At 44.3% G+C, this 16833-nt stretch overlaps 1 protein-coding gene across 1 annotated transcript in view; it reads right to left on the minus strand.

Moving 5' to 3' along the window:
- The window catches only part of ARHGAP33 (Rho GTPase activating protein 33), a 39296-nt gene extending 22944 nt beyond the window's left edge, over positions 1 to 16352 (minus strand). The window contains exons 1-8 of the mRNA XM_081334518.1: positions 16134 to 16352; positions 6452 to 6546; positions 5711 to 5795; positions 4568 to 4651; positions 3373 to 3510; positions 2635 to 2727; positions 1238 to 1360; positions 299 to 376 (exon numbers count right to left, since the gene is read on the minus strand). Of these exons, the coding sequence (XP_081190644.1) occupies positions 299 to 376; positions 1238 to 1360; positions 2635 to 2727; positions 3373 to 3510; positions 4568 to 4651; positions 5711 to 5795; positions 6452 to 6546; positions 16134 to 16139 (702 nt within the window). The 5' untranslated portion in view covers positions 16140 to 16352. The remainder of the gene's footprint in view (positions 1 to 298; positions 377 to 1237; positions 1361 to 2634; positions 2728 to 3372; positions 3511 to 4567; positions 4652 to 5710; positions 5796 to 6451; positions 6547 to 16133) is intronic.
- Between the last annotated feature and the right edge of the window lie 481 nt (positions 16353 to 16833).

A 16833-nucleotide genomic window follows, 5' to 3' on the forward strand; every position in this document is an offset into this window, starting at 1 on the left:
TATCCATGGGCTGTTAGGCTCTTGAACGGGAAATAATTCTATAAACTTTATGTATGATTGACTTGCGAGGCCGGTGTGTTGTGCAATTAGTTCACATGGTGTAATAAGATGGAGGGTTTGTTGTCACTGTGAGTTAGGGGTGGGGGCACGAAGGGAGGCTCAGCCAATCTCAATGTCTACATGGTTGTACTTTGACAATAAAGGTTCATTCATTCAACCCAAGTGTATGTCAAATGCACGATGTTGGTTAAACATCCCAGCTTCATTTACACAGCCGCTTTGTAATATCAAATCCAACCTGGAAACCGTGCTTCCCACGCCACCAGCTCCTGTCCTCTTTGGGGGGCATATCAATCACAGAAATGATGTCTCCAACCTAGAAGAAAGAGATATTTTTTTTTAAAGGATTATATTCATGCAGAGAGGTTCAACACTGTGTCTACGGATTCTAGTTTATTGCCAACACATCAAAAAAGGAAAATCATCTAAAAGTAAACCTTGATTTACAACTGGTCACTTAGAGACCATGTGAAGTTACAAAGGGCCTGGCAAAAGCTACTCACAGGCTTGATTTTGAAGTTACGACAACCACACGCTAACTGTGGTCATGTGATTCCATTTCAGGCACTTGGCAACTGCCTCACCTTTATGGCTACTTGCTGTTTCCGCAGTCACTTTTTTGGCATTTTTTGCCCGTTTCTGGTATTTACTTCTAGTTTCTGGCAAAAAGACCCATCGACTAAGATAGATTCACTTAACAACCATGGCATTCAATTAACAATCACCACAAAAAATGTCATAAAATCAGATTTGGTTATGTGGTGATCCGCTTAATGACTGCAACAACTGATGGCCATAATTCTGGGCTTAATTACAGTCTTAAATTGAGGATTACCTGTATATCTTTTGAAAAGCAATGCACTAAAGCAGTGTTTCTCAGCCTTAGCAATTTTAAGATATGTGGACTTCAACTCCCAGAATTCCCCAGCCATCTAAGTTAAGCTAAGCTAGCTGTGAATTTCTGGGAGTTGAAGTCCACATATCTTAAAATTGCTAAGGTTGTGAAACGCTGCACTGGAGCGTTGCTTTCTTTTTGCTAAAGAACAGAAAATGGATTTCCAAATACCTTTTGATCTAGGAATAGAGAAGGAACTGTAGTTTGCCTAACAAGCTTAGAGAGCCACGAGCCTACAAAGATCGGCTGTTGGGAGTAATGTGTGCTGGTGGCAGACCTCACCTCAAAAGAGAGCTCATCAGAGGCCTGTGCAGTGTAACGTTTAACCACGTGAGCAGCTGCAATGGCAGGGACATTGATAGAAGCTTCTTCGTTTACCAAGAGTCGGTTGCCGTGATTATCAATCTGAAATGAAACAACCGGAAGAAAGCAACTTAATGGGATTCAGCTTCGTAACATCCTTTGGATTTCAGGAGTCTAAAATTGGGTTGTACAGTAAGTACAGGTTGTCATCCATTTTCTAGTAGGACAATTTTGCTTTTTAAGACAAGAGTTCAGCTCAACTGGGTGGGGGGGATCTATGCGACTCCTGAAACTATTGCCCACCTACAGGGTGGCAATGATGCCCTCATTTAGTTTTCCCACAATGCTTTTCATACACATTTTCTACAATCTAGTGCTCAACAGATGCATTGAAAAACTTCTTACATTATTCCCAGACAGTATAAGTCAGACATGTCAAACTCACGATGTCATGTGATGTTGCGCGATGTATCGGAACTTTTTCCCCATTGCCGGCAATGGGGTGGGCGCGGTTTCTTTGTGATGCGTCCGGCCCATGGGCCGGCAGTTTGACACCCTTGGTATAAGTGAAGACTGTGCCATCTGGTAGGCCTCGTTTAACTAGCAGTTGCTTAGCTAACTGTTCAAAATTATGATGGATCTCAATGAAGACACTTATATCCCACATTAGAAGTGACAATGGCCAGGTCCCCTTCATGGTCACTTAATCACATTTTGGGCATTGGGCAACTGACTGGCATTTACAGCAATTGCGGTGTCCCGCCTTTACATGACAGCGATTTACAGCAGAGAGAAGAATAGACATAGTTTAGACAAATTTCTTCATGAATTGAACAAAGATGATGATCAGCCATTAGATATGCTTTAAGGGTGAAAAAGTTGCAAATCACAGAAGGGCTTCAGCATCTTTGGGGAGGGGAGGTTGCGATTACTCAAAATTATTCTGTCAAATATTGGCAGCCTACCGCTGAGAAGTGGAAATGAGAGTTATGATAAAGCAGGAAAAAAATAAGTTTTTTATTCTTGGCATTTCTATCTACCCACAAGCACAATCTCTTCGGGGAACTCTGGCATCAGTTACTTAGATCAGGAGTCTTCAAACTTGGCCCTTTTATGACTTGTGGACTTCAACTCCCAGAATTCCTCAGCCAGGCACGCTGAGGAATTCTGGGAGTTGAAGTCCACAAGTCATAAAAGGGCCAAGTCTGAGAATCCCTGACTTAGATGACGTTACTACCAAAGTTGCTAGAGAATTGGGTAGCCCTTTAAATTTAATAAAATAAATAAGTTGGCATGTTTTCTATCTCTTCCTCCCCACCCACCCCATCTTTAATTTGTTGGCCTCCACTCAACAAAAAAATCCCCTGGATTCTCACCTCCATCCAGGTGAGAACTGGGCTGCAATTGATATTGCTATCCACAATAGCAGAAAGCTTCTCAAGATACTGTGAAAGCATGGGCACCAGCAGCTGTAGGGAGTGAAATAAACAATATGAATAAATAGCTGTAGTCTTTTCCAAATTCAAGTCCCAAGAAGAACCAACAACAGCTTGAGAGTGAGTTTGGGAAATTTCCCCAATTGGAAAAATTCTTCACAGCAGTTCATCTTATCCAGTAATGTCTACTCTGAATAGCAATTATTTTCCAGAGCAGTCTTTCTCAAGGTCAGCAACTTTAGGAAGTGAGGACTTCAGTTCCCAGAATTCCTTAGACAGCATGCAGTGCAAGGGATTCTCGGAATTGAAATCCATACATCTTAATATTCCTGAAGTTGAGAAACAATGTTCTAGAATCTTGTAGATGGCTTTCAAATGACGATATTAAGAATCTTCTGGCTGCAATTCATGCAACTTCTAAGCTACAACCCATTCCAGTATTCCAGGTGAGGTTCTTCCCTCCAAAATTTTGACAGAACAGGTTGAGGCTTTAGTGTAATAGGAGACCATTCTGATTATTCTTCCATTGTTCATTATACAAGCAACAGACCTGAAGATCTTGAGCAATCTTCATCTTTGCTGAACTTAAAGGTCAACCCAATGATTGGGAAGTATTAGCTGGCCACAGAAAGTGTTCCCTTATACACACAAACTGCAAAATGGCTCCCAGACAGTCACCTCAGGATGAGCTTGCACATGGCTGAGGGGTGGCAATTCAGGAAGCTGAGAGAAACGCCGGTCAAAGATACAGCAATGCAGGTGAGCATCCAAAGTGCGGAATTCCTCATAGCTGCGATGTACCTGCCAGCTTTTCCCCTGGACCAAAGTAAGGAAATATTGTAAGTGGCTTCATCAGTGAGGTTGAAGCCTGTCAACACTATGCCTATTTGTATGTCAAACTCAGCATGTATAAATGTATTTAGCTCTTATGAGAACTGTGTGTGGTAGGTGATTACAGATTGTGAGACCCAGGTTTGAGTCTACCTCCAGCTGTGGAAACTTTGAGTTAATCAATTGTCTATGGAGATTCTCAGTCATCCAAATCGTGGTTGTCCCAAAGATGCTTTTTCAAAAGACAACTGGATTCTGCTTTTCCTTGAAGATGTTCCCCTTCTCATCCAAGCCGTTCTGACTGTCAGCAGAACTGAAGAAGCTTCTTGGATGAGAAGCGAAGCGTCTTCAAGGAAACACAAAGCCCAGTTGCCTTTTGAGTTAGTCATTCTCCTCTCAGCCCAACATATCTCGTAGATAGGTTATGATGAACAAATGAGCCTTGGTGGAGCAGTGGGCTAATGCCTCCTTAAGTAACACCAGCTGCCTGCAATTAGTGCAGGTTCGAGTCCCACCAGGCTCAAGGTTGACTCAGCCTTCCATCCTTCCGAGGTAGGTAAAATGAGGACCCAGATTGTTGGGGGCAATTAAGCTGACTTTGTAATAATGCCGCTTGGGGGTGGTGGTGAAAGCCCTAATAATAAGCAGGCATATACATAGAATGAAGGCTATTGCTAAGCACATTGATTTGTGCTTTAGATTGTAAGCCGCCCTGAGTCTTCAGAGAAGGGCGGGATATAAATGGGATTAAAAAAAAATGGTTAAAGAAAATAAGAGGGAGGAGCACTTTATACACAGCTTTGATCTTCTACAGAAACAGCGGCATGGTAATTTCACAAATCTATAAAATAGCCTTACACTGGACCAGGCCTTATATCTATAGCAGAGTTTCGGTAAAACGCACAGTAGCTAATTATGTCTGTAATCATTCCTTCTTGGATTAGCAGCAACTAATCAGCCGAAAACCTTGCTCCAGATGAGAAGAAAATGCAATTCAAAGAAGCCAACTCAACAGGTTTTGCCAACTGTTGTCGTCTCTCACCTGACAGGTAACCTGAACAGGGAATAAAAGGCTTCCTTCCTCCAAATTGTTGAGGTTTTCATTTTGATCAGGGGCAAACTGAAGCTGAAAGAAGAAAACAAAAGCAGTTATAGGATATTTCAGTTTTAACATCATTACACCTACCTGCAAAATGCCCGGCTTTTCAAAAACATCCAGGTTCTAAGGCAGGGGTAAGCAACCTTGGCTCTTTTATGACTCGTGGACTTCAACTCCCAGAATTCCTGAGCCAGCCATGCTGGTGGGGGGGGGGAAGGGAAGGGGGAGATTTCCAAGCTGAGCCATGCTGGCTTAGGAATTCTGGGAGTTGAAGTCCATGAGTCATAAAAGAGCCAAGTTTGCCTACCCCTGCTCTAAGGCAGGGCTTTTCAACCAGTGGTACGGGTACCACCTGTGATACATTGGCATCTGGCAGGTGGTACATGACCATCCTAGAAAAGTGGTAGCGGGGGAGGGGAATGAGCTGAACCCGTGGCAGCACCGCACAAGCCTGAGAGAGAGACGGCTGGAGCTGCAGGGCTGTCAGGGCTCAGCAGAAGCGCCAGGATCAGCGCCAGGCTCCAGCTGGAGCTTGGCGCTTCTGAGCCAAGAAGAAGCACCGATCAGCTGGAATGTTGCAGCATCTCCAGGATCTTGTGATTTACATTCAGATGCTTGGCAACTGATTTATATTTATGACGGTTACAGTGTCCCAGGGTCATGTGAAGTGACCAAAACCTGCTGCAACCACCCAGCAGAGGGGGGGGGGGTAAAAACCAAATATCCCCCACCCCAGCCTCGCTGCCAATCCTCAACAGAAATGCTCACAACAATGAAAACCTCGGACAGGAGGAAGAGCGCCGCCGGGCGGGCAGGCAGGTGTCTTGCTCGGCTGTGGCTTGGGGGGCACTTTTTTCAGTGCCATTGTAACTTCGAACAATCACTAAGCGAACTGTTGTAAGTTGAGGACTACCTGTACATCATTTTTTTCCTTTTTTGACACCTTGCTAGGCGACTGGTGGTACTCAGATGCTGCCATATCCTAAAAATGGTACAATGGGTGAAAAGGTTGAAAAGCCCTGCTCTAAGGAATGTTCATGTTCCTTACCCTTGGAAAAGGAAGGGGGGGGAAATGCATTGACACACCTGGATGTGTCCAAAGTCCACGGCCTCATAGTGGAAATGGGCACATTCAGTCAACTTGGGGAAATGGCCTCGTGTGATAGAAAGCCTGTGGAGTAAGCAAAAGATATTAGAAATGAATCAAGCCAATTGAAAATTCCAAACTTCAGTCTCATCAGGAAGCCGAAGCATTATATGATCTGTGTCCAAGGTGAGGAAACTGTGAAATTGGCCATGCTGGTTAGGACTTTTGGAAAACATAACTTCTCCATCTCTATCTTACGGAGAACATGAAAAGCAATCCCTCGAAGCCCAACCTTACTGTGAACTCTTGAGCCTCTCCCTCCTTAATTGCTTTGCATTTATATCCATTGAAATTCCATGGCTTGATGTGGAACAGTCTTCTGCAACCTGGACCCTAAAGATGGAGGCTTCAAGACCCAGAGGTCCTAGCACGCTGGCTAGGAATTCCAAAAGAAGTCCTATCTAGAAGACCCCAAGTTGGGGAATGCCAAATGCCTTCAGAAGCATTCTTCATCATCAAGATGCTTTCAGACCTGAGTTTATTATGCAGCCACCTTGACGTACTCGTGTCTTGCACCAAGTATCAGCGACCTTGCACCTTTCATTTAGGGCCCTTCTATATTTCACTACCGCTTCTATTTTTCTTCCTACTGCGGCAAATCCATTAAGAACAGAATGAGAAAATAACTGCAGATTATCTTTGGAGTGAGAGTGCTTGCACTTCCTCTCTCTAAAAGTTACCTCTTTATTGGTTTTCCCTTGAGGTTACTGGTGGTGTTGCCCAAAGTGCGCACTTGTCCCTCGCCTGTTGCATCAATGCTGTCTGTGCTCCGAGCCTGCATGGTTAAAACAAGCAAAGTATGCACAAATTTAACTTATCACATGCTGCGTGGTTCATAAACGTTTTCCGGGGGTCACTGCCTTTGCTTAACTCTTGTGCTCTGTTTCCACACAGCAACCAAGGGAAGAAATAGCTGTCAGAGAAATTTCATGGGGGCTCAAGAAGATAATCCCAGGGATTGTTATCAGATGTGGTGTCAGTAGACTTCCGCTTATGCAACAGAATTTCCCTTTCTTCCCTTCCCCCCTTTTCACCCTCTCCACTCCTCAAGTATGTTCCAGAAAGTCTTGAGTGGCTGCACAGGAAGAAATACCGTACATTTATCTGACATGTCTCTCTTCCCAACAGCCTCCAAAAATGTAATAATCCAATCTCATCTTGCATTAAAAGCAAGCAGACTGTTCTGAACCAGCCTGCTACCGGCCTTGCAGAAAGGCAACCCCTGTACAAACGGCAGAGGCTGGAGAGCGTCTGAAGCTGGAAGGCATCTGCCAAGATTTATTACACAAACAACAGAACAAGAAACAAAACACTGGAACTGTGATCCTCAAACGGAGCGGTTGCTTTCAGCAACCAGCCCTTCCCCAAACACTCCCTTTATTAGAGTTCAGGGCGTGGCCTCCCTGTGCCTCCTTCCGAGGAGTCCCACAGCCTTTCTCTGCTTGTTCCTGCTTGACTGCCTCCTGCGTCGGGCGTCCTTGAACAGGGCCAGCTGTGGGTCATCATCATCCGCACTGTCGGGCTCGCGCAGCTGAGAAGAGGGCCCTGGCTGGGGGCTCTGCGAAGCCTCCAAGCCATCATCAGCACGTTCGTCTTCAACACCCTCCTCCTCCCCCTCGTCTGAGTCATCCGAGACATCCGAGCCGGCTGCCAGACCCACAGGCTGGCCCTGAATCACAACACAGACAAGGTCTTGCTGGGATTTTTTTAATGTTAAAAAACTGCTTCAGGGAAGACGAAGGAAAAGGTATTAATAATTCTAGATATTTCTGGTCATAAACTGCTCCAAACAAGAAAAAGTTATTTTTAATACCTTAAAGAGTAAATGCATCACAGCAAAAATGTTTACGCTGTATAGTACAGCATTCAAGTGGTTCCGATAGAAAAGAATGTATCTTTAACTAATGGGATATACATTCCTTGCAAGCTAAGTCCTAAAATTGTTATCCTCACTGTCATCTCAGCCATCCTCCAAGGAGCTCAATGGTACAAAAATGTGGGTATCCCACATTTGAAGGAAAGAGGGTGGCTCAAAATATTCCAGTGAGCTTTGCAACCCAAGGGTGATTTCTAATGCTGGGACTTCCCAGGAAAGGTTCAATAATCTAATAATTATAGTAGCTGATTTGCTTGCTTACTTCTACATAACATAAGAGAAGATAAACTGTATACTGTAGGTTTCCTTCAATAAAGTATAAATTGAAGTGAAACCAGCAAGAGTAGTACAATAGTATCATTTGGATTCCAATGTGCTATGGGTGAGCTCACAATTTGCCTTGAAGAGAGCCATAAGAGTTGAAAGGCGATCTAGTTCTATAGGAGATCTAGTCCTTTAAAATCCAACTTCTCCAGTTCCTGTTTTGAGGTTCTTGTGGTGAGTCTTGCTTCTAGAGGTTGTGGGTACTCCAACACTGGAGGTTTTTAAGAAGAGATTGGACAGCCATTTGTCTGAAATATTCTAGGGATTCCTGCTTAAGCAGGGGTTGGACTAGAAGACCTCCAAGGTTCCTTCCAAATGTTATTCTGTTATTCTCTTAGTCTACTACATTGTAAAACAGTGTTTCTCAACCTTGGCAACCTTTAAGATATGTAGACTTCAACTCCCAGAATTCCATACTGGCTGGGGGAATTCTGGGATTTGAAGTCCACATAACTTAAAGTTGCTAAGGTTGAGAAACACTGCTGTAAAATATTTTGCTCTTCAATCAAATACACTGTATAATCAATAAAGTGTTCTACATCTTAAATCAAAACACCCTTTTCTTGAAACCAGGCGCATCTTGGGAGTAGAACCAAAAATAACAAATTATGATAACTCTACATACGGCTGAAAATAATCTATCAAATTGATGCTTAACTCTATCCAGTCCCTTCAATTCTTCCTTATAGAGCAGACATGTCAAACACAAGGCCCGGGGGCCAGATCCGTCCCGCGAAGTGGTTTCATGCGGCCCGCAAAGCCATCCTGGAAACAGTGAGGGAACGGCCCCACTGCCTTGGTCCTGGCCCAGAGACCCTTCTTCTGCCAGAGACCCTCAGATCTGTCCCACTCCTGCCCAGGCTCCCATAGGCACCCTTGATGCGAATGATGTAGAGTTGGCCACGCCCACCCAGTAGGCCATACGCACTCTAGCCACGCCCACCCAGTAGGCCACGCCCACCCTGGCCATACCCACCCGGTCCCCTGAGGGCAACCGCAATGCTGATGCGGCCCTCAATGAAATTGAGTTTGACACCCCTGTTATAGAGCAGGGGTGTCATGCCAAAACTGCGCCCACCCCAGCTCCGGCGATGGGGGAAAAGTCGCGATATGTCACGACACGTCAAGTGATTTTGCAAGTTTGACAGCCCTGTTATAGAGCTTGTCTCCAGGTTTCTCATCCCACTTTGCGGAATTTGATGAACAGCTGAAACGCTAACAACTGAAGAAAGCCCTCCGTTTAAAGTGTGATCAAAGCAGAGGACAGCAATTCCTTTTACGATAGAAAAACTATACTGTTGTTAATGTAAACCACAATATAGCCAGAAATCGACAGATCACGGCGCAAACTTCAAACCAACACCACTTCTTTTTTCTCTCAAAATCGTATGTTGCAAAACCACATATGTGTATTGGTATTGCCATTCTCCAGCTCCTCCTTCCAGGCTGTTAGTTGAGGTGTGCTGACGTCATCTCCTGTGTTGTATTTACTATGCATTTCTGAAGAAAAAGAATATGCTTTTTGAGGCCGCCATCTGGCTCCTAAACCTTTTAGTTTTTTAAGCAGAGACTCAAAATTTATGTGATCTTCAAGTCTGTACAGTCAACAGCCTAATGCCCCAGGAGCTGGTTTTGATCTTCAAACCCTAAACCTGTCTTTTGTTATTGAGCATCCCGAAGACATGTTGAGTTACAGCTCACATCATGCCAAATTTGGGCAGGTGATACATACAAATTATGGCTCAAAACACCTGATGGGATCAAGTTGAAGTAGACAGCTCTAAAAGGCCAGGATTAGAGGAGAGGAAGACTTACTATCTATCCTATGGAACTGCACATTTACTTCTATTAGAGAGAACAACCTGAATGAAGAGGGAGCAAAGGAATTGTTTTTTGGTGGGGACCTTCTCTAAAAGTGGGACAAAATATCCGCCAACCTGGAGGCCATGGTTATGATCCAGGAGACCTATTGGATGATGTAGTGTTTCTGATTCAAAGTGGTTTTGAAATTTTCAGTGGGTCAGTGTTAATTAAGCTGTTCAAGGTTATTGCTATGAAAACAACCTGCAATGTAACCAAATGATTTTTCTCCTTCACCCTGTAAATTTCCTTTCCTGGGAGTGTGATCAGAGAACAAAAACCATCCTCCAATTTGGCCTTCAATGTCTAGGCCAGGGGTAGGCAACCTTGGCTCTTTTATGACTCATGGACTTCAACTCCCAGAATTCCTGAGCCAGAGGTGCATGAGTCATAAAAGAGCCGAGGTTGCCTACCCCTGGTCTAGGCAGAGGCATCTACCGTGCCATGTTGGTTGACGAAGAGAATGGAACCTGATGAGAAAAGAAGCGTCAAACTTCTCCAGGTCATCCCAGTTTCCAATCAAGCAGGCAAAAGTCCCTCTGCCCCCCCCCAGAGAAAAAAAGAGGGAAGGCTGTTGCTATACATCAGGGCTCTTCAAACTTGGCCCTTTTCTGACTTGTGGACTTCAACTCCCAGAATTCCTCAGCCAGGCATGCTGGCTGAGGAATTCTGGGAGTTGAAGTCCACAAGTCAGAAAAGGGCCAAGTTTGAAGACCCCTGCTATACATGGTTTATTGAACAACTGCAATTGGTTTACAGACCACATTGTTTATAAGTCACACTACATGTTAAGTATATACCTTAAGTTAGAACCACAAAATTCACATTATAATTTAATATGATGCATGATTCTAGTGTGTTTAAGGTTGTTTGAAGGAAATAGCCAGATGGCACCCCAGGTCTGAAATTCTATCCTCAAATCCACCTGATGCTGTTTGACATCTTTGGAGCAACAGGTAAAAATTGGATTGCTCCGTTAGATAAATTACTTCTTCATGATAATTTTTAAAAATTGTTTACACTAATTTAATTGCCTCGTAAACCATGCTAAGAATCTACTGGGACTGAAGGGTGACCTATAAAATTTGAGATTTTTAAATAGTAACCACGTTTCCATAGGAGCTGCTGAAAACAGAAGGGAAGAATGTTACTATCTTGGTCACACATGTTTACAAGATAATAAACAGAAAATAAACAAATATAGAGAGGATGGAAATATGCTGAGATATGCTGTCTGGCCAAGATCACCCAGTAAGTGCTACAAATAATGAACAGTTGAGCCCAAATCTCTGTAAGCTTAGTCAAATCAATATATTAAGCCAATTCAATTCTAAGGATTTTAAATGAATCACCGAGATTGTAAATGAATCATTTACAAAATCCTGATTTGTACTTAAAAGTCTACATTGGATCATACGAATAAAGGTTTGTTTGTGAATTGTTAAAATGTCTAGTAAATGTAGAACAGCAGCATGGTGCCTTTCACCATTTTTCCTAAAGACTCAACCCTTATACCTCACAAAATGGAGAATAAGAACCACAATCTTACGACCTCAACTGAGCCCAAAATTTCTGTCATTAAGTGAGATATTTAAGTGAGTTTTGCCCTGTTTTATGACCTTAATTGCCACAGTTGTTAAGTGAATCAGGCTTCCCCATTGATTTTGCTTGTCAAAAGGTTGCAAAAGGTGATCACATGACCTTGGGACACAGCAAGTATGAACCAGTTGCCAAGCATCTGAATGCTTGATCACATGATTATGGGAACGCTTCAAAGATCGTGTTAAAAATGGTCATAAGTCCCTTTTTTCCAGTGCCGTTGTAAGTTTGAAGGGTCACTAAATGAACTGTTGTAAGTCAATGACTATCAGTATATAGATTTCTCAGCTGAAAATAGAATTCTTGCTGGAATTCTTGAGTTATATTCTCAGCCTTTTTGCTAATAAATACCATTAATCAAAACTCTTTGAGTTTCTTTGACAATTCTTTGCAAGCCATGTTACTACAAGAAAACCCTAACAATAAGCTAATTTCCTCAGGCATTGCAACAAATGTTGTCTACTATTTGGAAATCTGGTGCTGATACCGCAAAAGGAACTGCCTCTTAAATGCCACTGTTGCGTACCATGTGGTGACTTCCCTTTATTTGCTGCTACCCATAAGATTATGTCCCAACCTGATAAGGACCCAGATTGTTGGGGGCAATAAGCTGACTTTGTAATAATGCCGCTTGGGAGGGGCCGAAAGCCCTAATAAGCAGGCATATACATAGAATGAAGGCTATTGCTAAGCACATTGATTTGCGCTTTAGATTGTAAGCCGCCCTGAGTCTTCGGAGAAGGGCGGGATATAAATGGGATTAAAATAATAATAAAAATAAAAAATAAATAAGCAAGGCCACTATCAATGTTCAAAAAAAGGAAACAATCTCTTCCTCCTAAAATTGTTTTTTTTTCCCTACTGTGTGCATTTTCACAGAAAGTAGCTCTCTGACTTGTTCTGCATTTAATATCTAATCTTGCTCCATCATCAGTTTTCTAAAGCAATATCTCAAACCCATATGGAGCTTTTCATTATAGACTGTGACAAGCTAAAAACTGATTCTACCTAACTTCAACACCCGGTTTCTTCCATCAACCAGAAAGCAGATTGAGGTAAGTCAACTCTTAGCTGGAGCTGGCTATAAAATTATTATCTGGAAAGTTGTAGAGGACTGTCAGTGTTGACATGTGACATGTGAAACATATAGCTGACACTGTAAGTATTTATTGTATGTAGAAGAACCACATGGGATTGTCAAAATACATCACGTTCTGAATATTCTCCATAACAGAAGTATTTTTTTTTAAAAAAAGCATTTCATAAAGTCTTTGCAAAAACTCACTTTACGCTCAAAATGTCTTTGAAATTTAAACTACTTAGGGCTCCATTCTTTTCCAAACTCTGCATTTATTTACAACCTATTTTGGCAGGTAAACTAAAGTTCTCCAGTTCTCCATCTAAGTCAATCAGTAAAATGAGTGGCTAAGCAGTCCTCATATCTGGAAATCTGTAAGTTGCCCGTTTCTAGTTAATTCCCAAAGGACCAACCTTTATGAAAGCAAAATAAAAATACTCCAGTATATTAGAGCTTAACATCAGGCTGGAGAATGGTAACAATTATAGAGAGAGAAGAGGGAGAGGGGGGAGAAAAAGAGAGAGAGAGAGAGAGAGAGAGAGAGAGAGAGAGAGAGAGAGAGAGAGAGAGGGGGAGAGAGAGAGAGAGATATCAATTCAATCCAGTTGAAGCTTCATGCTTGGTAACCAAAGAATAATGTTTCCTACAATGGGATAGAAAACCAATGAATAGGAAATAATGACACAATGAAAAGGGCATGGTTAATTGGCTACGTGGCTAGTATACTGACCACCAACATTTTATTGCAGATCCCACTTGTGCTGTCATTAACATTCACAACACTTAACAAAAAGCTCACAGTCCAAAAGATAGCAGAATTATTAGACTTATTTGGCACAACCCAAAGAATACCACAAACCAAAGCATCCATTATGCTGAAAATAAGTACCTACCCCACTACATGCAGTACAGATCAATGATAAACTAACCAAAGCAATAAGCTACAAGGAGTGAAGAGTAGAAAGTTACTAAGGTTGCACTGATGATGTTACCTAGTTTGGTAATGAAACGTCTGCAAAAAAAACCCGAGGCTCAAGTTCGCCACCACTGATCTAGCCAATGGTAGGGCTGTCCTAGGATTCATCCCAGTTATCATTGAACCTCATTGCCATGGTCTTCTGTGCCTAGATCAGTGTTTCTCAACACCACACAAACACTCAACACCTTGAAGATGTGTACATTTAAACATCCAGAATTCCCCAGCCAGCTATGGAATTCTGGGAGTTGAAGTCCACCCATCTTCAAGTTGCCAAGATTGAGAAACATTGACCTAGATATCAAGCTAGGATTTGTTTGTTCATTTGACAACATTTGCATTTTCACTGTGTATATACATAGGTATATAGAGGATGTTGTTCCTGCTTTAGAGTAAATACGAAACATGACTGATTTACTCTTTAATGTGGGTTCACATTTATGCAATGGGGGAACATTATTTTTAAGGTGATAGGAAGAGAGAAGGGCAAGGGGAGGTCTGCATTGGGAAAACATAGGGACAATCATACGGATAGCTGAGAATATTCTTCTGCTCAAAAGAATAAAGCTAGGTAGTTACAAGGGTGGCCAATTCTGGAAAAAAATCAAGGAAATGACCCTTCCTTATGGTATACATGAATCATCGCTGATGGGGGGGGAAGCAGCTTTACAGATTTTTGGATCTGTTTCAAAAAACCTGCAAAACCTGTTCAATTAGTTGAATAGCAGGAGGATAGCTTGTGAGACCAAGCCCATCTTAAGCCATGTTTTACTTTCTTTTTGGACAGATTTAAAAAAAAACATTATTCCTGTCCACTCAGCTGAGGTATACATATACAACAGGATATGAATAGATTCATCTATTACCCTAAACCAGGGGTAGGCAACCTTGGCTCTTTTATGACTCGTGGACTTCAACTCCCAGAATTCCTGAACCAGCAATTCTGGGAATTGAAGTCCACAAGTCATAAAAGATCCAAGGTTGCCTACCCTGGCCCTAAACCATTATAAAGGTAAAGGTAAAGGTTCCCCCGCACATGCGTGCTAGTCGTTTCCGACTCTAGGGGCCGGTGCTCATCTCCGTTTCAAAGCCGAAGAGCCAGCGCTTGTCCGAGGACGTCTCCGTGGTCATGTGGCCGGCATGACTAGACGCCAAAGGCGCACGGAACGCTGTTACCTTCCCACCGGAGTGGTCCCTATTTTTCTACTTGCATTTTTTTTTATGTGCTTTCGAACTGCTAGGTGGGCAGAAGCTGGGACGAGTAACAGGCGCTCACTCTGCTACACGGCACTCAGGATTCGACCCGCCAAACTGCCGACCTTCTGATCGACAAGCTCAGCGTCCTAACCCACTGAGCCACCGTGTCCCTGAACCATTATAGGACTGGTTTAATGTAGGTTACATACATCCAGCTACTGATGTTTGCAAATCATGGCTTATGCCTTTAGCCCATGTGTGAAGATACTGAGGTTTACTCAACAACCATAATTAAAGCAAAATAGCACTGAATATGATACGAGCACCGGCCCCTAGAGTCGGAAACGACTAGCACGCATGTGCGGGGGAACCTTTACCTTTACCTTTATGATACGTGAGCCAGCATTATGTCGGATTTCTTTAAGTATTAGATTCCATCTCTCATAAACCATTACCGCTCAGCTGTGGATGATGGGAGGTGATGCAGCAGAGTGGGATACAACAAAAATGTGGCCTTTGAACCTGATTAGCTTAAGGTAGATTGAAGGAACTGCCTTTTATATTAGATATTCCTATCAACTCCCAAATGTCAGGAAACTTTGTCTAGTGGTTCTGAAGATGACAACTGAAACAAAATCTCCTGCCAGAAAATAGGATAATATTCCACTCTACATCAGTGAAATTCCCATTTTTCCTCTCAATGGCCTCCTTCTGCCTTTCTTGCTTCTTAGGGTGCAAATTCAGATGACCAGGCCTGGCAACTTAACGCTTCCCAAGAACTGAGGTTATATAAAGTGGAGAAAGGTTGGGAGGAGGGGGGGGAGAATGTGGATGGGATCTCTTAATATTTATGCAGATCTAATCTAATATTGATGATAGCCAGGGAAGGGAGGGCTTAAAGAGATGTCCCCGGAGGAACATTTTTTTTAATAAAAAAAAATGTTTCCCGGGCAGAGCCATTTGGGCCTTGTGTGGGGGGGGGTCTATTGAGGACATCCAAACTGTCCACTGCCCAGATCTTAGGATTTCAAAGACTTCCCTTATGCCCGGTTCTCTGGAGCTGGGGAGAGGAAAAGCATTGGGGAAAGGGGCGATTCGGGGAGGGGGGGGTCCCCTCGAAATGTGCTTTTCCCCCCCCTCCCCGGACTCCTGACCTGAGGTGGGGGGGCGGAGGAGGAGGAGGGGCTGCGGTTGAGGTTCGCAGAGACTTTCATCTCTGGCCGCTTATGCAACCACGCGCCAGAGGGGAGTCGCGGGAACGCGGCGGCGGGGTTGGGTCGCGCGGGGCGCCCCTTCTGGGTTTCGATGGTAACAGGTGCAGGTCGCGGCAGTCGGAGAGCGGGGCTTGCCCACCCCCGCCACCCCATCCCACCCCCCCCACCAGACAGCCAGTCGGTCGGACGGACGGACAGACAGACGAGCCCTCTCCCGCCCAGCCGAGCCTCCACTCACCACCATGGCGCCGCGAGCCCGCCGTGCCGCACCGACGGCCGCCCGAGCCAGCCCCGAGCCGAGCGGAGACAATAGGGGAGGGCGCAGCCCAGCCGCCCGACTCCGACCACACAACCGCCCGAGCCGCTCCGGCCCGGCCCTTCGGATGCTGGTCCGTCCTCCTTCTTCCCGGTCTCCAGTCGGCCCTCGAGCGAGGCAGCCGGGCGAGGCGAGGCGAGGCGAGGCGAGGCGGCGTGGGATGGCGCACTCGTCCCTCCGAGCTTCGCTCCTCGCTGGCTGGCTGGCTGGCTGGCGGGGGCGGGCTCAGCCTTTGGAGAAAGAGCGGCGGCGGAGGCGGCGGAGTAGCGGGGAATCGATCGGTCGCTTGCAACAAAAGCGGCTGCGAGCCGAGGCCGCGAGGAAGGCGGCGCGGCCGGGAAGGTGGCGGGGAGAGGGGGGAGCAGATCGTTCCTTCCCTTCCCCACCCCCCCACCCCGCGCAACATCAGATTTTTCTTAACGCAATCGCTCTCCGGCGGGGTGTGTGTGTGTGTGAGTGTGTGTGTGTGTGAAGGGGGAGGGGGTGTTGCAAAGTATCAATATAGAAATTATATTGATAGAAATATAGAAATCTCAATAAATTAAAATTAAAATTAAATCTATGGATTAGGTGTATATCAAAACAAAAAGGGACACCCGGCGAAGCAGCTGGAAGGGGCTGC

Source organism: Vipera berus, assembly GCF_964194415.1.
Source record: "Vipera berus genome assembly, chromosome: 9".
NCBI classification, from domain to species: domain Eukaryota; kingdom Metazoa; phylum Chordata; class Lepidosauria; order Squamata; family Viperidae; genus Vipera; species Vipera berus.